The sequence below is a fragment of the Macaca thibetana genome, chromosome 13, assembly GCF_024542745.1.
Source record: "Macaca thibetana thibetana isolate TM-01 chromosome 13, ASM2454274v1, whole genome shotgun sequence".
Classification (NCBI taxonomy): Eukaryota; Metazoa; Chordata; class Mammalia; order Primates; family Cercopithecidae; genus Macaca; species Macaca thibetana.
The window spans coordinates 97,538,642-97,564,819 of NC_065590.1; the positions used below are offsets into that span (position 1 = coordinate 97,538,642).

Consider the following 26,178-nt stretch of genomic DNA (forward strand, 5'->3'; position numbering starts at 1 on the left):
AGCAGGGATCCTAACCAGACGTGGGCACCAAGACAAAGGAGGTGGCAGACGCGCCTGAGGGCCTGCTCGCTAGCTCCCGCCTCCCCAATCCGCGGTCACCCGGGGACAAAGGCCAGGCCAGACTGGGTGGAGGTGGGACGTCTACATCTGTGTCCAGTAAGGCGCCAGGCGAGTCCCAGCTGGACGCCACGGGCGGGGCAGAACGCGGCAGCCGACCAGAGACCCGCGGCGCACCGGCGTGGGGCGTGGCAAGCGGAGCCTCCCGTGATGCCGCGCGGCGGCCGGTTTCCGGCTGTGGGTGGTGCGGGGGAAACAGCAGCGGCCGGAAGCGGGCTGAGCCGGCCTCTGGTAACGCCACCTGCACTTCCGGGGGCGTCGAGCCTGGCGGTAGAATCTTCCCAGTAGGCGGCGCGGGAGGGAAAAGAGGTTTGAGGGGCCGGGCCGGGCGGATCCCGTCCTCCCCCGATGTGAGCAGTTTTCCGAACCCCCGTCAGGCGAAGGCTGCCCAGAGAGGTGGAGCCGGTAGCCGGGCCGGGAACATGAGGCAGTCTCTCCTATTCCTGACCAGCGTGGTTCCTTTCGTGCTGGCGCCGCGACCTCCGGACGACCCGAGCTTCGGCCCCCCCCAGAGACTCGGTAAAGACCCAGGGGAGTTGGCTTAGGCGGCTCCTGGAGCGCTCGTTGGAGGGAAGAGCAGGGGAGCTGGGTCTATCAGGTGTTTGGGGGCGGGGTATTGGCGACGGTGGCGCGTCCCTACGCTTTCAGTGTAGAAGGGGGTGTGGCTCTCAGAGTTTGGGGAAAGATAAAGGAGATGGGCCTATCTCTGAGTGGGAAAGGGCTACTGGACGGGCTCCATGTAGTGACTGAGCGCCTGAGAGGGGTTTGCTCCCTAGCTTTGTGTTTGGGGAGGGTGTTGGGAAAGCGGTAAGGAGTGGGGCGGCTGGTTCTTGTTTGGAGAGGGAGATGTGGTCAGGGTTCCTGCCTTAGTAAGGAACAAATCTAGTGTTGTGTGTTTCTACCAGGGGCAGAAAGGAAGGGCCCAAAGCTCCAGAATTCTTCCTGGTCCTCTAAGGAGGGAACTAGAATTTCTGCTGTAGGAGGTACTTATGCAGTAATCTCGTTGGGAGGCGGAGACTGGAGTTGGAGTCTTAAGAGTTGTGTTTTTGCGAACATCCTAAGCACGTTCTTGGTTATTTCAACTGTAGCTTATTGGAGGTGCTTGGGAGATGGGGGAAGGAGGAAACCTGCTAAGCCAACTCGTGATGCTGCCACTGTGAACGCTTTCCTTGCACTTTTAAACAAATAAATTATCAGGAATGACGAGTTTGATCAGTTTAGAGGCTAGAAAGTAGAGGGTTCCTATTTCATTAGATTTTCCAGAGAGATTGGATTTTAAGGAAGGACATGCATTAAGGGGTCTGAACTTTGGTGGAAATAAGTTTGCGTGAACTTTTAGTGTATTTTAAGATCCTTTTATCTTTCAAAAATTGACATGTAAGACACTTTGATTAGTAGTAATAAAGTGTGAAATAATGTTTTCCCAGTGTGTGAAATTGTAGGCTTGCATGGTTGTACTGATCCCCAAATTTCACCATGATACCATGTGTAGTATTTTTTTCTTTGTATTTAGTGGACAGAAATTGTAATGGATTGATATGGATATTAAAGGTGTTGAGAGTGTTATCACTTGTACAGCTACCTTATGATTATTTCCGATTGAAATGGATTACAAGTGACTCGTGAAAGGCAAGGGATCTAGTTAGGAAGTGCTGAGAAGTGGTAAGTCAGTACAAATTGAAGGACATTTTGAAGTAGGGTTGTGGTTAGCATGGAGGGATAGGGTAAGGGTCTTCATTTTAAGGATAAATGTTAGTAAAAAGAATAAATGTCTGTTTTGAGATATTAAAATTATATTTGCACCACCCTGACACAATTTTTCACTTGCGTTATTAATCTGTTGTTCGCATGACTCCTCAGGAAGCATACAGTTTAAAGAAAAACATTACTGTCTAGATCAATTCATAACATTTGCAGATCGTAAGGTTTTTTTAGACCTCTCCCCCTCCAAGACAGAGTCTTGCTCTGTTGCCCAGGCTGAAGTGCAGTGGCAGGATCTCAGCTCACTGCAACATCTGCCTCCCAGGTTCAAGCAGTTCTTCTGCCTCAGCCTCCTAAGTAACTGGGATTACAGGCATGTGCCACCATGCCCGGCTAATTTTTGTATTTTTAGTAGAGACGGGGTTTCACCATGTTGGCATGGCTGGTCTCGAACTCTTGACCTCCTGATCCGCCTGCTTGGGCCCCCCGAGTGCTGGGATTACAGGCGCGAGCCACTGCTCCTGGCCCATATGTTTTTTATTTGCAAAGTGCAGAAGAATACATAGACTTTCCTTTTTTTTTTTAAACGAAGTGTTTGAAGAACACATACTGTCTGCTAAGTATTATATGTGCCGTTGGAAATACAAAGATCAGACGTTATCCATCTTCAAATGGTTGTGGCATAGTGAAACAGACATCCGTTTAGGACATTTCTAAAACAGCAAAGAAGAAAGTGCTAGAGTACATTATAGCAAGTATTATCACCAAGGGCCACTGGACCCAGCCTAGGAAGGTTAGTGAAGACTTCCTGGAGAAGGTGATACTTGAGCCCAGACTTTAAGGTTAAGTAGATGAAGAGGGAAAATAAGGGCACTCCTGATGGTGGAACTTAGAGACTATTAGGACTTAGAGACTGCTATGAACCTTAGAGATCAAGTCTAGTTTTCAAATAAAGGAGAAAGAAAAGTGAGTCTCAGGAAGGTGCTGTCAGTTGTCAGGTTCACTCAGTGATGAACATAGGCCTTGTGAGTATTTTTCTTTTGAAGAATGACTTTTTTTTTTCAGTTTGTTTGACAGGTTACAATATAATTTGTTGCTTAACTTAACGCCCCCACCATTAGATTGAGTTGGTCAAGACTAGCAAATAGTTTCATAGTTGAAAAGCATGGTTTATTATTTATTTTTTATGTTTATTGTCCTACAAATGTTACTATACTGCAGTACTAAATATTGATTAGGCATATGACAACATTTTTCTGAAAGGCAAAAAATACATAATAAATTGAAGCCTGGCTTTTAGAGTACTCTATGGGTCACCAAAAATGATTTCAATTGAACTGTTATGAATTGCATAATTTAGGAAACTTACGAGTCATAAGAGCTTAGTCATGATGATATCTTGTTGAAGTTGCAGCTGGGGTGTATAAGTCTCACTTTGATTTCAAAATTGTTTTCCCTTTGTGTTACTTTTAATAAAAGAGGATGTAGTGGGTGGGAGGAAAAAATACAGGTCACCATGAGGGATGAGAAAGTTTGTATCTGAAACATGTATTTTGAAATTTACCTTGAGGTTATTGGCATGGGGATTCTCCATATTGCAGTGCTGATTTCATTATTGACAGCACCATTTTACTCAGTATTTTGACATCTGGCTTTCTCTTTTGATGTTAATTTTGCTTACTGACTGTATTCCTTTGAAACCTAAATGCTTAACTGTCCTAACTGCTCCAAGGGAGATTTAATGTAACTCTGTTTTATACTAGTCTAAGAGAAAAACCGTATTTCAAGAGTAGAAGGGAGAGGAGTTAAGCAGAGAATTGTGATGGGAAACTGGAGAGATCCTTTTGACTTTCACAGGATTTCCTAGAACATTAAATGTAGGTTTCCTCCAAGGCCAACTTTTGTGAGAATATAAATGTGTATAGCTGGAAGTGTAATGTGAAGAAAGTCTGAAAAAGATTGATAGGAAAGGAGGACAGGAATGGGCTTCATTGAGGTAACGGAAGTGAAATGAAGGGCTTTTCATATATGGGTTGAACATCCCTAATCTGAAATGCTCCAAAATTTGGAACTTTTTGAGTGCTGGCATGACACCACACATTACCCCGAACAAACGATTTTTTCACCATATTAATGGTATATTTTTTGCTGTGTAGTACTTATGTGTGAATAGATATAAGAAAATGATTACTGGCCGGGCACGGTGGCTCAAGCCTGTAATCCCAGCACTTTGGGAGGCCGAGATGGGTGGATCACGAGGTCAGGAGATCGAGACCATCCTGGCTAACACGGTGAAACCCCGTCTCTACTAAAAAATACAAAAAACTAGCCGGGCGAGGTGGCAGGCGCCTGTACTACTCGGGAGGCTGAGGCAGGAGAATGGCATGAACCCGGGAGGCGGAGCTTGCAGTAAGCTGAGATCCGGCCACTGCGCTCCAGCCTGGGCGACAGAGCAAGACTCCGTCTCAAAAAAAAAAAATAAAAAATAAAAAAAAAGAAAATGATTACTTATTGGTAGCATGTAGAATCAGTCAGGAATGATGGTGATGCCAAACCACAGATTATATATGTGGGTGGCCGAGACAGTGACACCTTTGCTTTCGAATGCTTCATTGTACATAGACTTTTTTTCATGCAAAAAAAGTTACTTAAAAATATTGTTTAGGCCGTACGTGGTGGCTCATGCCTGTAATCCCAGCACTTTGGGAGGCCGAGCTGGGCGGATCATGAGGTCAGGAGATCGAGATCATCCTGGCTAACACTGTGAAACCCTGTCTCTACTACAAATACAAAAAATTAGCCGGGCATGTTGGCAGGCACCTGTAGTCCCAGCTGCTCGGGAGGCTGAGGCAGGAGAATGGCGTGAACCCGGGAGGCGGAACTTGCAGTGAGCGGAGATCGCGCCACTGCACTCCAGCCTGGGCGACAGAGCGAGACTCTGTCTCAAAAAAAGTAAATAAATAAATGAAACATAAATGAATTTTATATTTAGACTTGGGTCCCATCCCCAAGATACCTCATTATGTATATGCAAATATTTTAAAATTTTAAAAATTCTGAAGAATGAAACATTTCTGGTCTCAAGCATTTTGGATAAGGGATGCTCAATCTGTATCTCTTTATTTGCTCCTAAAATCAGCCAAGGAAATGGGCATCTCTCTGTTCCCCCCATTTCCTTTGTTGTTGTTGTTGTTACATGAGTTGTACTGGTTTCACTTCATTTGACAGTGTTCTGCTAATGACTGGATGTGTATCTCTGACCTGGACTCACTCTCTGGAGCTCATATTCAGCTGCTCATTTGGCACTTCAAATATAACATGTCCAAAATTAGTTACCTTTTTTTTTTTTTGAGAAGGAGTCGCATTCTGTCACCCAGGCTGGAGTGCAGTGGCACAATCTCGGCTCACTGCAACCTCCATTTCCTAGGTTCAAGTGATTCTCGTGCCTCCCCAAGTAGATGGGATTACAGGCACCGGCCACCACACCTGTCTAAGTTTTTTTTTTTTTTTTTTTTTTTTGTTGAGAAGGAGTCTTGCCCTGTCGCCCAGGCTGGAGTGTAGTGGTGCGATCTCGGCTCACTGCAAACTCTGCCGCCTGGGTTCACGCCATTCTACCGCCTCAGCCTCCTGAGTAGCTAGGACTACAGGCACCTGCCACCACGCCCGGCTAATTTTGTTTTTGTATTTTTAGTACAGACGTGGTTTCACCGTGTTAGCCAGGATGGTCTTGATCTCCTGACTTCGTGATCCGCCCACGTCGGCCCCCCAAAGTGCTGGGATTACAAATGTGAGCCACTGTACCCGGCCTTTTTTGTATTTTTAGTAGAGACAGGGTTTCACCATGTTGGACAGGCTGGTGTTGAACTCCTGACCTCTGGTGATCCACCTGCCTCAGCCTCCCAACGTGCTGGGATTACAGACGTGAACCACTGCCCTTGCCAGTTACCTATTCTTTTGATTACAAGATTGAGTAGCTGGACACAGTGGCATGTGCCTGTAATCCCAGCACGTTGGGAGGTTGAGGCCGATGGATGACTTGAGACCAGGAGTTTAAGACCAACTTGACCAACGTGGTGAAACCTGTCTCTACTAAAAATACAAAAATTAGCCAGGCGTGGTGGCATGTACCCGTAAGCCCAGCTACTGGGGAGGCTGAGGCAGGAGAATCGCTTGAACCCAGGAGGCGGAGGTTGCAGTGTGCCGAGGTTGAGCCACTGCAATCCTGCCTGGGTGGCAGAGCGAGACTCCATCTCAAAAAAAAAAAAAAAAAAAAAAGAATGAGTATCGGATACAGGTTTAGACTGGGACTAGGCAGGGCTGCTGGTAATTGTGGAAGTTGTCTCATTGCCTAACCTGAAACTTGCATCCTGGTTACTTGTCTTGCTGGAGAGCCTTGGCTCAGGTTAAGTCCTGGGTCTGTTGAGGAGCTCATATTCCATCCTCCTTTACTGGTATAAATCCATAAAATTGTTTAGTTCTCAGGCTCTGGGGTCCCTGGCCTAGCAGAGAGCACTGCTCCCTTTTTCTCATTCCTTAGTCCCAACAACCCGCACCTGACACTTGTTACACGTGGCCTGCTTCCCTGTCCTGTGTGTTTGGGGAGTGCTGAAGAGGAAGGCTTCTGTATCTTTAGCACAAACGCAGGAAACACCTCACAGCAGTACTGGGTTTATATTTTCCATTTCTGATATCAGAAGTAGGAGCATGACACTGATTAGTGTCTTTTTGGGGGAACTTTTTGTACTTCATGCAGCAGAGCAGTGAAGAGTGAGCTGAGTACCTTGGGGTTCTGCAGTACACTTGCAAGTAGTATTTTAGGAAAATGCAATTTGCTGCAAAAATAAAAGAAATTGATATAAAAAATCCACAAGCTGGGCACAGTGGCTCACAACTGTAATCTCAGCATTTTGGAAAGCTAAGGGGGAAGGATCACTTGAGCCCGGGTGTTTGAGACCAGCCTGGGCAACATGGCAAGACCTCGTCTCTACAAAAAAATAGATACAAAAATTATCCAGGTGTGGTGGCATGTGCCTGTGGTCCCAGCCACCTGGAGGATTGCTCATACCCAGGAGGTTGAGTCTGCAGTGAGTGGTGATTGTGCCCTGCACTCTAGCTTGGGTAACAGAGCGAGACCCTGTCTCAAAAACAAAACAAAACCCCACACGTTTCCAGTATAGCACTTCTCATATAGCACTTTATTTACATTGTTCTTAAATACATTTGGGACAGTTATATACATACCGCTATACATATGTGTATATGTGTTGATATACACACAAAATTATATACATAATTTTTGTTTGTTTGTTTTTGAGATGGAGTTTCACTGTTGCCCAGGCTGGAGTGCAGTGGCACGATATCAGCTCACTCACTGCAACCTTTGCCACCCAGGTTCAAGTGAGTCTCCTGCCTCAACCTCCTGAGTAGCTGGGATTACAGGTGCCTGCCACCACGCCTGGCTAATTTTTGTATTTTTAGTAGAGACTGGGTTTTACCATGTTGGCCAGGCTGGTCTTGAACTCTCAACCTTGTGATCCACCTGTCTTGGCTTCCCAAAGTGCTGGGATTTCAGGTGTGAGCCATTGTGCCCTGCCATATACATAATTTTTTAAAGTTTTACGATTAGTTTGAGCTTAAAAATGTCAGCTCTGGGCTTAATGAAGAAAATATGGGTATACTTTATGTCAGTGCATTAAAGTCAGTGGCCACAAAAGCTTATCCCAGAGATAAAACAATTCAGATAGAAGTGGGGGAGTGGAAGGTTTATCGGATCTTCTGTAGGCAGCTCCACAGCTACAACCAGAAGGCTAGTTTGTTACAGGCCTGAAAGCCTGGTTTTCTCTTTATTCTTCTTTGAAAAACTTTAGAAGGAACAAAGTATTGGCTACTTTTTACCACTGATGCCAGTGTTAAGAATCTTGTGATAACTCTCCCTGCTGAAAATCACTATATGGCTCATCAGTAACACAACTGCAGACGTGATGACTTAATACAAAGGAAGTCCTATGTAAATGAGCAATGAAATTGCAACTATATATAAGGAACAAAATAGAATATGAAACTCCAGAATCTTTTTTTTTTCATTTCTGTTTCTCCCAAGGCTCTGTCATTCAAAACTCCAGAATCTTTCAGCATCCAGTTGCCTCCTGATATCAGCCGCTCTCTTACTTGTTGTTTTTTTTCTTTTTAAATCACAGTGAGCCACAACCTAGGAGTCTTTTAGTGGTTTCTACTTGGTTTGCTTTGCAGCCTACCAGCAGATTTCCTACATTCCAGTCTTCTTCCCCTGTAGCGCATTTTCCGCACTGCAGTCATTATGAAATTTCTTTCTTTTTCTTTGGGATGGAGTCTCACTGTGTCACCCAGGTTGGAGTGCAGTGGCGTGATCTCGGCTCACTGCAAACTTTACCTCCTGGGTTCAAGTGATTTCTCATGCCTCAGCCTCCCAAGTAGCTGGGATTATAGGCACCTGCTACCATGCCCACTAATTTTGTATTTTTAGCAGAGACAGGGTTTTGCCACATTGGCCAGGCTGGTCTCTAACTCCTAACCTCAAGTGATCGCCCGCCTCGGCTTTCTCTTTCTCCCTCTTTTTTTTGTTTGGATTTTGAGACAGAATCTGGCCCCGTCGCCTAGGCTGGAGTGCAGTAGCATAATATCAGCTCACTGCAGCCTCTGCCTCCTGAGCTCAAGCCATCCTCCCATCTCAACTTCCTGAGCAGCTGGGACTCCAGGTGTACATCACCATGCCTGGCTAATTTTTGTATTTTATTTTTTGTTTTTGGTAGAGACGGGGTTTTGCTGTGTTGCCCAGGGTTGTCTTGAACTCATGGGCCCAAGCCATCTGCTCACCTTGGCCTCCCAAGGTGCTGGGATGACAGGCATGAGCCACCACAGCTGGCCCATAATGAAATTTTTAACTTACAGCTATTGCCATTATCCAAAACCCAGAATCCCTGATTTCCTTCCATAGCCCTCCGTGACCTGACCTGTGTCTGACTCTCCAGCCTCACACCTCATCGTATTCTCTCTGTATTGCTCTGCATTGCAGCCTCATTGAGTTGCTTTCACTTCTTTAAGTGTTGTGTTCTATTTTTTTGTGAACTTTACCCTATGTTATGCCCTTGACTTAAAGCCTTTCCTTTCTTTTCCTTCTCTGAGGTGCTGCTTCATCCTTTTGGTCTTCAAAACTGTTTCCCTGGGAAAACATCTTTGACTCAGCAGGCAGGGATCATGCTCCTGCTGTGTCTGTGCATAACTTTCTGCGGCTACTTCTGTCTTGGTCTGTGATGTACTTTATAATAATTTTGGTCTTTCCTTCACTGTCACAATACCGGAAATCTGTTTCTTTTTCTCTGTGTTGTATCCTTAGTGCCTGAAAGGTAGGAGCTTCTTAATAAATATTCGTTGAATAATCAAGTAAATGGAGTCTGGTGGAAAAGAGAAAAAATAAGTGTAGAATGTGTGTGCAAGAAAGGAGGGGAAGGGGGATGAAAAAGATAACAAAAGCACATAACAAAACAACAAATAGCAAAAACTCCAAAAAATAAAAAGCAGATGACAAAAAATAAAAAAGATAACAAAATGATGATTGCTGTGGCAACTTGTAGAAAGTAAGGAAGGTCCTCTCATTCTAGAGAGAAGTGGGCAGCCATTGTAGTTTTTTAAAGAGAGAATATGGGCTGGACTCGGTGGCTCACGCCTGTAATCCCAGCACTTTAGGAGGCTGAGGCGGGTGGATCACGAGGTCAAGAGATCAAGACCATCCTGGCCAACATGGTGAAACCCTGTGCCTACTAAAAATACAAAAATTAACTGGGCATGGTGGCGTGCACCTGTAGTCCCAGCTACTTGGGAGACTGATACAGGGGAATTCGCTTGAACCCAGGAAGCAGAGGTTGCAGTAAGCTGAGATCACGCCACTGCATTCCAGCCTGACCACAGAGTGAGACTCCATCTCAAAAAAAAAAAAAAAAGTATATGGCCAGACACTGAGCTGAGATAGACAAGCATGGCAGTGTCTGGTATTAACTGTAATAAACTCTACTGTAAGAAGCAGGTGGTTTATGCTTAAGTTTATTGAGAGAATTGGATATGGATAAGAGATAAACTCTTGGGAAATGGGGAGAAATATAAATTCTGTTGGAAAGGCTGTAAAAAATTGAGATTACTAATGGTTAGAATTTTGGAAGTGAAGTGCAGTAAAATATTGAGTACCCAAGAGAGGTTACTTGTTAGTGAAAACACAATAGCAGTAGTACGTAGCTACAGTTTGGCTCCAAAGGAAGAACTGTTTTTACTGTAGTTTGTAATGGCTTCAGAATCTCCAATTTGAGATACCCAGTTATTAAAAGAGAATAAATTACAGTTGAAATGCATTAGTTAAGTATTTTAAAGTGCTTTAGCAAGCTACATTTAAAAAGTGCTTATTATAGAAAATATTCCTAAAATAACCAATGATGTTACTGTCTTATGCTTATTTTTTCTAGACCTATTTTTATACATAGTTAAGATCATACAATATGAGTATTTCTGAAATCTATGTTTAACATTATATGTATTTTTCCATGTTCGTTCGTTCATTCTTTCTTTCTTTCTTTCTTTCTTTTTTTTTGAGACAAGGTCTCATTCTGTCATCCAGGCTGGAGTGCAGTGGTGCAATCTTGGCTCACTGCAGCCTTGACCTCCTGGGCTCAAGCGATCCTCCTGCCTGAACCTTCTGAGTAGCTGAGACTACAAGCACATGCCACCACGCCTGACTAATTTTATTTTTACTTTTTGAAGAAATGAGGGTCTCACCATATTGCCCAGGCTGGTCTTGAACTCCTTGGGTCAAGCAGTTCTCTCACCTTGGCCTCCCAAAGTGCTGGGATTACAGCCGCGAGCCACCGCCCTCAGCCCCATGTTCTTAAAAACCTTTTGTAAACGACATTTAAAATAGTTGCATATTTTTTCCCCCGTCTTTGGAAGTGTTACAACATCCAACTATTTCACAGTTACTAATCTACCTTCATTCTGGTTTTTGTCCTTGAAAATAAGGCAAGGCTGAATAATGAACATCTTTGTGGCTAAAGTTTTTTTCTTTACTTTGAGTTGTTTCCTTCCTTTAGCTTAGTTCAGTGGTTTTCTTTTTTCTTTTTCTTTCTTTTTTGAGATGGAGTCTCGCCTTGTTCCCCAGGCTGGAGAGCAGTGGTGCTATCTCGGCTCACTGCAGCCTCCACCTCCCAGGTTCAAGCAGTTCTCCTGCCTCAGCCTCCTGAGTAGCTGGGATTACAGGCGTCTGCTGCCACACGCTGCTAATTTTTGTATTTTTAGTAGAGACAAGATTTTGCCATGTTGTCCAGGCTGGTTTTGAACTCCTGACCTCAGGTGATCCACCCGCCTCGGCCTTGCAAGTGCTGGGATTACAAGTGTGAACCACCGCACCCAGCCAATTCAGTGGTTTTCATACTTGAGTGTGTCAGCATCACCTGGAAGCCTTGTTAAACACAGACTATTGGATCTCACTGGGCGAATTTCTGTTTGAGTAGGTCTGAGGGGAGACCTGAGCATTTGCATTTTTAACAAATTCCCAGGTGATGATGATGCTGCTGGTTTGGGAACTATGAGAACTACTGGGCTATATTATTGACAATGAAATTACAATGTTGAGGTTAAGTTCCTAAGTCAGTAGGAGTGATTATGATCTTGAATGAAACTGAGTTCATGTACCAACCTGTATCAGGGAAGTTGAAGAACTAAAGGACCATATTGCATTTCAGCACTGAGAATTCGTGCAGTTTGTGAACATGTGAGTGCTGATATGTGCAAGGTTTTTGCCGAGTATTGTGAGGCAAGGATGTTGTAATGAATAAAATATAGCCCTTTTTGGCCCCTTTTATTTTTTTGAGATGGAGTCTTGCTCCATCGCCAGGCTGGAGTGAAGTAGCATGATATCGGCTCACTGCAACTTCCGCCTCCCTGGTTCAAGCGATTCCCCTGCCTCAGCCTCCTGAGTAGCTGGGACTACAGGTGCGCGCCACCACGCCCGACTAATTTTTTGTATTTTGGTAGAGACCGGTTTTCACCATGTTGGCCAGGATGGTCTCGATTTCGTGACCTTGTGATCCCCCTGCCTTGGCCTCCTAAAGTGCTGGGATTACAGGCTTGAGCCACCACGCCCAGCCCGGCCTTCCCCCGCCCCCCAGAGATGGAGTCTTGCTCTGTCACTCAGGCTAGAGTGCAGTGGCGCAATCTCAGCTCCCTACAACCTCTGCCTCGCAGGTTCAAGCGATTCTCCTGCCCCAGACTCTCGAGTAACTGGGATTACAGGTGTGCACCACCACGCCCGGCTAATTTTCTATTTTTAGTAGAGACAGGGTTTCACCATGTTAGGCTGGTCTGGAACTCCTGGCCTCAGGTGATCCTTGGCCTCCCAAAGTGCTGGGATTACAGGTGTGAGCCACCAGGCACGGCCTCATTTGAGGAAACTTTTGATATCAGAATCTTAGGTTTTTCATTAGAGATTGCCAGATTTCCATATTCCTCTGGAAGGTAAAGGCCTAATTGCTAGCATTCTGGAAGCCAGTTAGGGTAGGAGGGTAGGGTATTGGGTAGAGGATAAAGAAGGGGTTTGGGAAATGAGGGGTGGCGTGTCTCTTGGCAGTTGTATGGTTAAATTGAGTTTTTGTTTTATTTATTGATATGTGTTTTTCAGGTACATGCTACCTATTTTGCTACCTATATACAATGTGTAATGATCAAATCAGGGTGATTGGGATACCCACCATTTGAAACATCTTTTCTGTGTTAGGAATATTACAAGTCTTCTAGCTATTTTGAAGTATACAATAAATTATTAACTATAATTTCTGTACTGTACTATCAAATATTAGAACTTATTAATCAAACTGTATTTTTGTAACCCTAACCACTTTCTCTTCATCTCCACCACTCCCACTTCCCTTCTTAGCCTCTGGTGACCATCATTCTGCTGTGTACCTCCACGAGATCCACTTTTTTAGCTTCCACACATGAGTGAGAGTCTTTCTTTTAAAACTGGTTTTGTGAGCATATTTAACATTAGTAGCAATAAACTTGTATTTTCAGCTGCTGTTTCTATATTTTGAGGACCTTCTAAGTCCACTGGAAGGATTTTGAATACCATAGTGTCTGCAGTGATATTTGTTGAAAGAAAAGGAAAGCATCAGTGCAGATATTTTTAAACAGTTTTTTTTTTTTTTTTTTTTTTTTTTGAGACGGAGTCTCGCTCTGTAGCCCAGGCTGGAGTGCAGTGGCCGGATCTCAGCTCACTGCAAGCTCCGCCTCCCGGGTTTACTCCATTCTCGTCTCAGCCTCCCGAGTAGCTGGGACTAGAGACGCCCGCCACCTCGCCCGGCTAGTTTTTTGTATTTTTTAGTAGAGACGGGGTTTCACCATGTTAACCAGGATGGTCTTGATCTCCTGACCTCGTAATCCGCCCGTCTCGGCCTCCCAAAGTGCTGGGATTACAGGCTTGAGCCACCGCGCCCGGCCTTAAACAGTTTTTAAAGATAATCAAGTCACCCAATTTGTTTTCTAAAAATCCTTCTAATTTTGGAAGAGCAGTGGAGTTTCTGTTGATAAAAAATGATTTATAGTTTGTACTTGACACTTCCTAATGGATTACATCAGGAAAGATTTATTGTCTGGCACTCTCATTTTAACAATATTACAATTGATTATTAGGTTTAGATGCTAATACCTTTTTTACCTTTATTTCAGAGAAGCTTGATTCTTTGCTCTCAGACTACGATATTCTCTCCTTATCTAATATCCAGCAGCATTCGGTAAGAAAAAGAGATCTACAGACTTCAACACATGTAGAAACACTACTAACTTTTTCAGCTTTGAAAAGGTAATTTGAATTATTCATGGAATAATGTTGGGGCACTGGGGGCTTGGTTTGGCAAAAACAAAAAAGTAAGGGTATCTACTGAAATCTTGGTAAATTATGTTTTAAAGATTTGTAATTAATATAATTACAGTCTGTTATATATACAGTGGTTTTGAAGTATAATGCTTATTCTAAAATTAATACTGGGGCTGGGTGCAGTGGCTCACGCTTGTAATCTGAACACTTTGGGGGGCCAAGACGTGTGGATTGCTCAAGCTCAGGAGTTTGAGACCAGCCTGGGCAACATGGCAAAACCCCGTCTCCACTAAAAGTACAAAAATTAGGCATGGTGGCATATGCCTGTAATCCCAGCTACTTGGGAGGCTGAGGCAGGAGAATCGCTTGAACTGGGGAGGTGGAGGCTGCAGTGCGCCGAGATGGTGCCACTGTACTCCAGACTGGGCAACAGAGTGAGACTCTATCTCAAAAATAAATAAATAAATAAATAAATAAATAAATAAAATAAAGTTCATACTGATGAGTATTTTTAAAAAAGTAAATAGGTGTTGCAGAGGTCTTAATGATGGTAATGATGTTTTGCAAATTCTAACAGATAATTTTAATTAATTGAATGCTTATAAAACCTTTTGTTTTTGTTGCTACTTTAGAACCATCAGCCATGTGCTAAATATTATCTTTATGTATGAAGAGATAAATATTTTGTTCAGGACTCCACTGCCTGGTGGAAAGCTGGGTCTAGAATTTCATGTTCTATTTATTTACTTTAGTTAGTTTCCAAGATTCTTTAACCTGCTTCACATTAATTTATTTTTAAAGACAGGGTCTTGCCTTGTTGCCCAGGCTGATCTTGAGCTCCTGAACTCAGGTGGTCTTTCCGTCTTGGCCTCCCAAAGTGCTGGGATTACAGGTGTGAGCCAACATGCCTGGCCCAAATTTAATGTTCTTTCTACATTGAGTTCTTCTTACTTCTTAGCATAAATTGATTGGTATGTTCTGTTTCAGGAGTGATTTTAATACCATGTGTTGTTTTGCACATTGAAATGTTAAATAATTGCAGGCCTCTTTTTAAAGTCTTTAGGAAGCTTTATTCAGTATCAAAAAACAGACACATGGAGAATATAAATTGACTGAATTATTCTTTATTGGTGTTTTTTTTTTTTGAGAGTCTTGCTCTGTTTTCCAGGCTGGAGTGCAGTGGTGTGATTTTGGCTCCCTGCAATGTCTGCCTCCTAGGTTCAAGTGATTCTTGTGCCTCAGCCTCTCAAGTAGCTGGGACTACAGGTGCACACCAGCACGCCTGGGTAATTTTTGTATTTTTAGTAGAGACGGAGTTTTACCATGTTGGCCAGGCTGGTCTTGAACTCCTGACCTCAAGTGATCCACCATCTCAGCCTCCCAAAGTGCTGGGATTACAGACATGAGCCACTGCGCCTGGCCATCTTTATTCTTTATATAGGACAAGCCTTCTCAACTGTGTTAAAAAAATAATAGGAATATGTGCATCTGGTTTAAAAAACAAGCCATGGAGTATATACAAAGTTTTTACTTCTAACTCAGTTACACTTCTCAGACCCAGAGGGGTTTCCTGTGTAAACTTCCAGATTTTTTATTTAATTAATTTATTTATTTATTGAGACAGAGTTTTGCTCTTGTCACCTAGACTGGAGTGCAATGGCACGATCTCAGCTCACTGAAGCCTCCGCCTCCCGGGTTCAAGTGGTTCTCCTGCCTCAACCTCCCTAGTAGCTGGGATTACAGGCGCTCACCGCCACGCTCCACTAATTTTTGTATTTTTAGTAGAGATGAGAGTTCACCATGTTGGCCAGGATGGTCTTGAACTCCTGACCTCAGGTGATCCACCTGCCTCGGGCTCCCAATGTGCTGGGATTACAGGTGTGAGCCGCTGTGCCCGGCCCAAAATATTTTAATGCATATTTTTTGCCTATAGGTCTGTGTGTGTGTGTGTATAGGTGATATAGATAGCATATTTTACCTCATTTTAAACAGCTGCATAAATATTCCTGTTGCATAGAACTGTAACAACATACTGACTAATACACTACAGATGGATAGTGTTTAACCAAAGTGATTTTTTTAATATAACAAACAATGCTCTAGTGAGTATCTTTGTAAGTGTATACCTTGGTGAGGTGTTTTTATAGGATATATTCCTAGAAGGAGAATTACTGGGTCAAGGATATGTATACTATGTTTATTGATATTACTCTTTCCTCCCAAAGAGATTTGACCAATTTATTCTTCCAGCAGCAATATATGAGTTTACCTATTTCTTGTTATCTTTGCCAATACTAGGTTTATCAGCCTTTAACTTTCACCCCTCTAAAGGGGATGGTATTTTATAGTTGTTTTGATTTTCATTTTGTGTGACATTGAGCATCTTTTTATATATTTGTAAGTAATTTATATTTCTGTAAACTGCCTTTTTATATCTTTTGACTATTTTTCTATTGAATTTGTCTTTCTAACTACTGAATTGTAGCAGTGCTTAGTATATTAAGGAGATTGGTCCATTGTCATGGTTATTTTAGGCAAATTTTTAATGCAAATTATTTTAATTTTTGCTAGCTATTGTAATTATCCTTAGGTTATTTTTTAATGACTTCTTTCTGTTAGATTTTATGTCAGAATATTACAGTATTGGTTATTAGCTTTCAACTTATACCAAATTTGAGCAGATTGGTAATAGCTACAGTTAATCAGGTGCTTATTTTCTGTAATTTACTGGCACTTTACATAAGTTATCTCTAAAAGTGATTCCTTTTTTGAAGGAACAACAACAAAAAACAAAATTAAGGCTTAGAGAGCTTAGTAACTTGCTCAAAACTACTCAGCTAGTAAATGACAGATACAAGATTTGAACAAAGGTTGGACCCCAAAACTTGTGTTATTTCTGCTATACTGGTGGGGAGTTTGGTGAAGAAGTGGATATAATAGCAAGAGATGAGTAGGAGCAAAGGAAGAGTGAGGAAACTATAAAATGAAAATAATTCGAAGTTTAGCTTTTTGGGTTTCTTTTAAAGTTGAATTTCAGGTGGCCTGTAGAATCCCTATTCTAGAGGCAAAAACTTCATAGCCTTACATATTTCTCTTTCAAATTTGATAGATGACATTGATTCCTTAAGAAAATATTAAATCGTAGCCACTTGTTATCTTTTCTGTGTGTAAGAAAGCAGGGAAGTATGTAATTTGTTTTACAAAGTTTCCATACGAAATATTTAATGGGAAATTTGTCTAATAGTCTATGGAATTTTATACCAGGTGTTTTAAAATAGGTTATTTCCTTTAATCCCCAAAACCATTCAGTTATTAGGTGATATTAGTTCCATTTGTAGATAAATACTTAGGATTCAAAGATTAAGGCCAAGGTCAGACAGTGAGTAAATGAAGGCAGGACTTAAGCCAAGTTTGTCAGACTCCAAGCCTTTCTTTTCTATCATATTGCGTTATTAAAGTTTAAAACAACAACAAAAACAAACAAAGATAGCTGAAATAATCAGTTTGTTTCAGGGCTGAGTTAACTCTGAAACCACTCAGTACTTGATGGTAAATGAGAAGATTCTGTTTTTCGATAGCAGTAGAAGGCAAAGTAATTTAAACCAAGATCATTGCATTAAATTTGGATGTAACTATTAGAGGTTCAGAAAAGTTGGAAATACTGAGAGGTTGTATGAAGAGTTGAAGTAACTTAAGAAAAAAAGAAACTTGTTTAAAATTTGCCTTACAGGTTTCATTTCCTTTTTGTTATAAATCAATACATTATTGATTTTAGATAAATTATTGATTTAGAAAATTATTGATTTAGATAAATCAAGAAATTATTGATTACAGGCTGGGCGAGATGGCTCATTCCTGTAATCCCAGCACTTTGGGAGTCCAAGGTGGGTGGATCACGAGGTCAGGACCATCCTGGCTAACACGGTGAAATACAAATAATATAGCTAAAAATACAAATAATTAGCTGGGCGTGGCAGCACGCGCCTGTAGTCGCAGCTACTTGGAAGGCTGAGGCAGGAGAATGGCGTGAACCTGAGAGGTAGAGCTTGCAGTGAGCCGAGATTGCGCCACTGCACTCCAGCCTGGGTGACAGAGCAAGACTCCGTCTCAAAAAAAAAAAACAAAAAAAAACAAACAAGAAATTATCTTATTTTTAAATAATGAAAAAGCTGCAGATACTGTTTTGAGACTTTTTTTGATGTTGCCTGAATTTTGGAAAAAGTTAAATGTTTCTCCTAAAAGTGAAACATCTCAGATTATTTGAGGAGGTCTAGAACTGATAAAGAAATGAAAGTGATATACCTGACTAAATGGATCATTAAAAATGATTAGGAAAATAATGTTAATTCAAACTGGTTAGCTGGTCTTTAGTTACTGTAAATTCTTAAGTTGAAAGTCAGAAAGAGAAAATGTTAAAGAAATTTGTAAGAAAATGACTTCACATAATTTTGAGAGGATAAAGCAAAAGAAATTTTGACATATTCTGTTGGAAGTTTTGTAACTCAAAAGCTAATATTGGAAAATCAAAAAACATGAATTTTATCATTGCTTGGTCTTTATCTTTAGAGCAGATTCTTAATGTAGCAAATGAAAAATGCAATTCCATTGATTAAAAGAACATTAAGTAAGATTGCAACTCTTAGCTTTAAAACAAAATAATAAGACATTTATAATAAGTACGCTTTTGAAAGTTCTCAACATAACTGGAGGGAAAAATCATAACTGACAATGTGTGGGAAGATATGTTTTAGGATAGCAGAAGAAAATGTTCCAAGGATTTATGAAATAATGTTCTATTGTTGTCTTTTCCCTTTGACCATTAAAAAACCACAAGCAAACTAAAATTACCTTGTTATGCTCAAAAAGTTAAAAATATTTGTTGCCATGGAGATAGTCCCAGTCTAGATTTCTTTCTGGTAGTTTAAAGACTTTTGCAATCCCATGGGGAAGTAATATATTTTCAGTACCACAGCTGACAAAATTTGTTTCTGTGGGTGAGATGAATAATATACCTTTTTTTGTCTTTGGTGTTCATGGACACACTGAAAGGCTATAAATAATAATTGAGAAACTCTTGCTCACCACTCCTAGTTCATGTAAGGACCTAAAGTCATAGAAAACAAAAAGAATGGTAAGCCAATTAAAGAACTGGACTGAAACTCATAGAAAGCAAAAAGAATAGTAAGCCCACTAAAGAACTGGAATGTATACCTCCCCTCCCTTCCCCTCCCTTCCCCTCCCTTCCCCTCCCTTCCCCTCTTTCCTGTCTCCTGGTGCTGATGGAGTTTATATTCTAACTTCTGTCTTGGATACCTCATATTTATTTTCCTAACGGTAATTGTGGATTACTGTTTTGCGGGATATGTGGTTTTGAGGAGGAAAAAAGTATGAGTACTTTTTTTGTTTTTTGCGACAGAGTCTTGCAGTGGCAGGATCTCCGCTCACTGCAAGCTCCACCTCCTGGGTTCACGCCATTCTCCTGCCTCAGCCTCCCAAGTAGCTGGGATTACAGGCAACCGCCACCACGCCCGGCTAATTTGTTGTGTTTTTAGTAGAGATGGGGTTTCACCATGTTAGCCAGGATGGTCTCAATCTCCTGACCTCGTGATCCGCCCAGCTCGGCCTCCCGAAGTCCTGGGATTACAGGCCTGAGCCACTGCGCGAGGCCGCATGAGTACTTTTAAATATAGAAAGCAGCATTTATTAATTTTACACAGCAATAAGAATTTTCTCATAGTCCACCCAGCTTGATAGTTAGAGACAGCATAATACAGGGTTTTGAAATAAACCAGGCTTATTTCCCAGTTTCACCATTTACTAGCTGTGTAACTTTGAGTAGGTTGATTAGCTTCCAAGCCTCAATTTGTACTTGTGTGAAGTGGAGGTAATAGATGCATAGTACCTAACACCAAGTAGGTGTTCAATAAATAGTGTATAATTGGATTAGTTTTTAATAATACTTTTTTTAGATAATCAGGATTCCAACTTAACTATTCAGTCGTGTGTATTTCTTTATTCTTCAGTGTTTTCCAGGAGACATGAATGTGTAAGTTCTTTGAATATGTTTTCCCAGTGAGTTTATTTTGGTCTGCTGTTTTTATAGCTAAATAAATTAGTCTGTTTGTCTTTATAGGAGATATATTGCTCTAAGTACCTAATAAGACTTTAGTTGTAACTTGCATAGTGTCTTATTAATGTCAACGCTTCTGGCTTTTTAAGAAAGTTTAATTATATGAAAATGAGACTTATAATTTGTGTGCTTAGAGTAAAATATGAATGCATTTTTCTTTAGGCATTTTAAATTATACCTGACATCAAGTACTGAACGTTTTTCACAAAATTTCAAGGTCGTGGTGGTGGATGGTAAAAATGAAAGCGAGTACACTGTGAAATGGCAGGACTTCTTCACTGGACACGTGGTTGGTTAGTATGGAGCTTGTTGGTTTGCCCCTGTGTCTGGTGTGTTAGGTCTCCAAATCTAACTTGATTGCATATTCTTTTCTGGTGCAGGGTAGTGGGGACGGGGTATCGTAGAAGTGCTATTCTTTGACTGTTTTCTTTGAGGTATTTAAGTTTAGAAGTGGAAATATTCTAATAGGAGGAAATGAGTATTATCTAAACGTCATACTGACTGGTTTAATGATTAAAATTAAATTCCTCTTAAGTGATAGGAATTTAACCTTTCTTTTCATCAGTGACTGTAAGCTTTCTTCATATTTTAAACAGGGAAGCTTGGAGATAAAATACTTTGTGATCCTATTATGTATGTATTTGAGAAAAATCTATCAAACAAGCAATTGTGGTTTACTTTTTGACCTTTTTCTGCAATGAAAAAACAAATGGCATTGAAATCCACAAATAGTACAGTTCCTAGGCCTGTACATTCCAAATCATGCTTTCTGTCTCTCCTAGTTCTTCCTTTACCTAAAAGTAGATAAAATTATTCCAGAAGAAAATCTTAGTAGTTTTGTTTTTTTTGGGAAAGGGATAGGTTTCAAGTGACTAAACTTAAGGCTACCCCTTAGGAGGTAAGATTATCTAGCTTCTTTCTCGGGCCTTTGTTTCTTGTTTTGCAGAGCTGTCACAGTACTAGGCAAATTCCACCCTGAAGGATTTAATTTTTATTGAGAGTAATGCGTAGTTTCTTATTTGATGTAAGTATCTTTAAATAATAAATTTTTTTTTTCTCTCTTAAGGTGAACCTGACTCTAGGGTTCTAGCCCACATAAGAGATGATGATGTTATAATCAGAATCAACACAGATGGGGCTGAATATAACATAGAGGTAAATTTATATGTGAATTTTTTTTCAGTAGCTTATAGCTCTGATTTTCAAAAAGCTGCTTAGTTCTGCAATAAAATAAGTAATTATACTTATTTCTTTTCTCTTTTTATTTGAAGTCTTTTACCAGGAAAGTAGATTTTCAAAAAAGGATAATCTCTAAGAAGCTGTCTTATGATATACCCTGTATTTCTAAGTACCATAATTAGGATGGATAATAGGAAGAGAAAACTTTCCCTCCTGACTCATTTTTTACTTTCTCAAATAATCAGTAAGTGTAAACATCCTCAGAAATGAAAGTGAAGTATTATTTTTCAATTTCTCTGTTTTTCTGCTGGACACACTGGAAATGCTAGATCAACCAAAGGTGATAGTTCATAGTCTGAGAAGTTAAAGAGGAAGCTAGGAAAGTCAGGCTGTGGTCGCTCTTCCACTGAAAGAGTAGCAGTAGAAATCAAGACCACGGTGGCTGCATTGGTTAAGGCACATATCTGTGTCAGATACTAGTCTACAAAACAACGTTTACTACATAATTGTGAATTGAAGTTGATTCTGTGTTTCTTGAAAAATGAGAAAACTCTGGGTGGTGGTGGTGATGTCACTAAAATGGATCACCTGTGGGAAAACTGAGTAAGATAGGTCAAAATGAAGTGTTCAGGTGTATTTGAGTGCTCAATAGGGGTAAAACAGTCTGCTGGAGGTATAAATACTATCTATTTTAATTATATCCAAATTACGCAACTGTTAGTCTTTTGACTATCCATTATTGTGAAAAAGAAACCTATGGACTTGCAGTATGTTATAGTTTGTTAATGTTTGAACTATTTAATGTCAATGTTTTGAGGAGTCTAGCCTACCAGAAAGAGTCAGAAGTTTAGTGGAAAGTAAAGGAACTAATATTATAAATACATTCATTCTAGAATAGGCAAAGCATCCCTGGAATGTCTTAAATTTGTTTGTTCTTTCAAATCAATTTATTTTTTAAGAATACCTTTATTTTAAAATACATGCTCATTGCAAAATTTGGAAACTAGATTATCTGTACTTGGACAGATAACTACTATTGACATTTTGACAGACATCCTTCCAAATTTTTTTTCTGTGTGTATATACACAAATAAGTATACCCACTATTTTTTCCTGCATAAGTAGGACTATACAATATGTACAGTTTGTCTTTACATATTTTTCGTTTAACGATATGATTATGAACCTTTTCATGTTAATACAGATCTAAATTAGGGTGGTTTTTTTTTTTTGTTTGTTTGTTTGCGACGGAGTTTCCCTCTTGTTGGCTGGAGTGCAATGGTGCGATCTCAGCTCAGCGCAACCTCCACCTCCCGGGTTCAAGCGATTGTCCTGCCTCAGCCTCCCGAGTAGCTGGTATTATGGGCATGCTCCACCATACCTGGCTTATTTTGTATTTTTAGTAGAGATGGGGTTTCTCCGTGTTGGTCAGGCTGGTCTTGAACTACCGACCTCAGGTGATTTGCCTGTCTTGGCCTCACAAAGTGCTGGGATTGCAGGTGTGATCCACCACTCCCGGCCTAAATTAGGGTTCTTTTTTTTTTTTTTTTTTTTTTGCCTGTCACTAGGCTGGAGTGCAGTGGCACGATCTTGGGTCACTGCAACCTCTGCTCCCTGGTTCAAGCAATTCTCCTGCCTCAGCCTCCCTTTTAGCTGGGATTACAGACACACACCACCACGCGCAGCTAAGTTTTGTATTTTTGGTAGAGATGGGGTTTCACCATGTTGGCCAGGATGGTGTCGATCTCCTGACCTTGTGATCGCCTGCCTCGGCCTCCAAAAGTGCTGGGATTACAGGTGTGAGCCACTGTACCCGGCCAATTAGGGTTTTTAATAAAGGCTGCCTGTTGCTCCATTGATACACTGTAACATTTATTTAACCAATTCCACTTCATGCTCAACTGTTTTGGGTATTTTTGTTTTGTTTTTTTGAGATGGAGTCTTGCTCTGTCACCCAGGCTGGAGTGCAATGGTGTGATCTTGGCACACTACAACCCCTGCCTCCCTGGTTCAGGCGATTCTCTTGCCTCAGCCTCCCAAGTAGCTGGGACTGCAGGCGTGTGCCACCATGTCCGGCTAATTTTTTTGTTTTTTGTTTTTGAGATGGAGTATAACTCTGTCACTTAGACTGGAATGCACTGGCATGGTCTCCACTCACTGCAACCTCTGTCTCCCGGGTTCAAGTGATTCTCCCGCCTTAGTCCCTCGAGTATCTGAGACTACAGGCACGTGCTACCAAACCTGGCTAATTTTTGTATTTTTAGCAGAGACAGGGTTTCACCATGTTGGCCAGGATGGTCTCGATCTCCTGACCTTATGATCTGCCAGCCTCAGCCTCCAAAAGTGCTGGGATTACAGGCGTGGGCCACCGTGCCTGGCCTCAACTGTTTTGTTTCTAATTTTTGAAATAAAAGGTATTGTAGTGAATAGCCTTGGGCACACCTTTTGGTGCATGTATTTAGTTGGAATAGTCTGGATGATAGGGAGTAGTCTGGGAAGTTAAATGAAGAAACTGTAGGAAGCTCTGTCTAGGCTGTGCCAGGGCTTCAGATAAACTCCCATAGCTGAGTAGCTTAACACAAGCAAGGTTTTTTCTTACTCTCCTGTGGCTTGATGTGGGTTAGGTGGTTCTCCTCTACTTTGTGGCTTTGACTTTTGGACACATGTCCTCTGTAGTTCTCACAGAAGGGAAACAGAGCTAGAAAATTAAACAGGATATTAAGGGCCAGGCTTGGAAATGACCTTCCATTCAATACATTCTAGAACACTTTTATCTCTGACCAGCTATAAAGGAGAATAGGAAGATCGTCGTAATTTGAGCTCAGAAAGAAAGCAGTGTGGTAAACGCACAGCATTGTTTTTGCTGCAGTGCATATGCTTGCTTATTTCCGTAGAATAATTTATTCTTTTTTTTTTTTTTTTTTGAGGCTGAATCTCGCTCTGTTGCCAGGCTGGAGTACAGTGGCGCGATTTCGGCTCACTGCAGTCTTTGCCTCCTGGGTTCAAGCCATTCTCCTGCCTCAGCCTCCCAAGTAGCTGGGATTACAGGCGCGTGCCACCATACCCAGCTAATTTTTGTATTTTTGGTAGAGACGGGTTTCACAATGTTGGCCAGAATGGTCTCGATCTCCCGACCTCATGATCTGCCAGCCTCGGCCTCTGAAAATGCTGGGATTAAAGGCGTGAGCCACTGTGCCTGGCCAGCTTATTCTTAAGCTAAAATGTGTGTCTTTAGGATCCAAGTTAAATTTGCTCAGATTACAATTTTTTTTTTTTTTTTTTTGAGATGGCATATCGCCCTGTCACCCAGACTGGAGTGCAATGGCGCCATCTCAGCTCTCTGCATCCTCCACATCCCAGGTTAAAGCGATTCTCCTGCCTCAGTCCCTTGAGTAGCTGGGATTACAGGCGTGTGCCACCATGCCCGGTTAATTTTTGTATTTTTAGTAGAGATGGGGTTTCACTGTGTTGGCTAGGCTGGTCTTGAACTCCTGACCTCGTGATCCGCCCATCTCGGCCTCCCAAAGTGCTGGGATTACAGGCATGAGCCACCACGCCCTGCCAGATTACTCATTTTTTTCAAATACTTCCTTTTGGAAAAATAGGAATTCTGTTTCCACCCATATCTTTGTTTCACTAAGAATGAAAATGAGTATAACTAATATTTCATTATAAGATATTTACTTAGCCAGGCACAGTGGTTCACACCTGTAAAAAGCACTTTGGGAGGCTGAGGCGGGTGGACTGCTTGAGTCCAGGGATTTGAGACCAGCCTAGGCAATATAGGGAGACCTTGTCTCTACTCCCCCACAAAAGAAAAAAAGAAATTAGCTGGGCGTAGTGGTACATGCCTGTGGTCTCAGCTACTCAGAATGCTGAGGCGGTAGGATCAGTTGAATTCTGGAGGCAGAGACTGCAGTGAACTGAGATTGTACTGCTGCACTCCAGCCTGGGTGACAGAGCGAGACCCTATCTCACACATACACACACACAAAGATGTTTACTTACAAGTATACTCATCAGATACCTTGAAGGATTTTTGCATGAAATTAATTTTTATTGAAAAATGATTTGTTATTTACAGTGGTGATTTTCATACTCTTTATAATTCTTTTTGATACTTTTATAGTTCATAAGTGTGGTGATTGGCTGTTCACACACATGTATGAGATGTACCACCCTAGAACCTTGTTACAGTGTTAGCACATTACAAGTCTGACGTGAAAAAAAATAATTCTTTTTTTTTTTTTTTTTGAGACAGAGTCTCGCTCTGTTGCCCAGGCTGGAGTGCAGTGGCCGGATCTCAGCTCACTGCAAGCTCCGCCTCCTGGGTTTACGCCATTCTCCTGCCTCAGCCTCCCGAGTAGCTGGGACTACAGGCGCCTGCCACCTCGCCCGGCTAGTTTTTTTGTATTTTTTAGTAGAGACGGGGTTTCACCAGGTTAGCCAGGATGTTCTCGATCTCCTGACCTCGTGATCCGCCCGTCTCGCCCTCCCAAAGTGCTGGGATTACAGGCTTGAGCCACCGCGCCCGGCCGAAAAAAAATAATTCTTTACACTTACCTTGATGTAAAAACATTGTTCATCTGCACTAAGATCTTAGGAATATAAGTGAGCAGGAAAAAATATATATCTTATTTTTAACACATCATCATTAAATATTTTAATTATGACAGAGTCTTACTCGGTCATTCAGGCTGAAGTGCAGTGGTGCCATCATAGCTCACTGCAGCCTTGACCTCCTGGGCTCAGACAATCCCTCTCTTCTGCCTCCTGTGTAGCTGGGACTACAGGTGCATGCCACCATGCCCAACTAATTTGTTAAATTTTTGTAGAAGTGCATCACATTTTTGATGCGGTCTCACTGTGTTGGCCAGGCTGGTCTCAAATGCCTGGCTGTAAGCAATCCTTCCGCTTGGCCTCCCAAAGTGCTGGGATGACAGGTGTGAGTCACTGTGCACAGCCATTAAATATTTTAAACTGTCACTGACTTTACCATAGCTTACTATTTATATAAATAATCCTGGGTTAAACTTGCATGGTGAGATAATATTTCCCCCAACTTTTATTTATTTATTTGAGATGGAGTCTTGCTCTATCGCCCAGGCTGGAGTGCAGTGGCACAATCTCGGCTCACTGCAATCTCCGCCTCCCAGGTTCA

At 41.6% G+C, this 26,178-nt stretch overlaps 1 protein-coding gene and 1 non-coding gene across 2 annotated transcripts in view; both read left to right on the forward strand.

Annotated features, from left to right (window-relative positions):
• Positions 1 to 361: 361 nt before the first annotated feature.
• Positions 362 to 26,178, forward strand: part of ADAM17 (ADAM metallopeptidase domain 17) — a 68,661-nt gene continuing 42,844 nt past the window's right edge. The window contains exons 1-4 of the mRNA XM_050753898.1: positions 362 to 636; positions 13,561 to 13,693; positions 20,001 to 20,131; positions 20,905 to 20,993. Of these exons, the coding sequence (XP_050609855.1) occupies positions 540 to 636; positions 13,561 to 13,693; positions 20,001 to 20,131; positions 20,905 to 20,993 (450 nt within the window). The 5' untranslated portion in view covers positions 362 to 539. The remainder of the gene's footprint in view (positions 637 to 13,560; positions 13,694 to 20,000; positions 20,132 to 20,904; positions 20,994 to 26,178) is intronic.
• LOC126934565 (small nucleolar RNA U13) lies at positions 25,135 to 25,238 on the forward strand. Its single transcript, XR_007719028.1, has one exon. It is a non-coding gene; the product is annotated as a small nucleolar RNA U13 (small nucleolar RNA).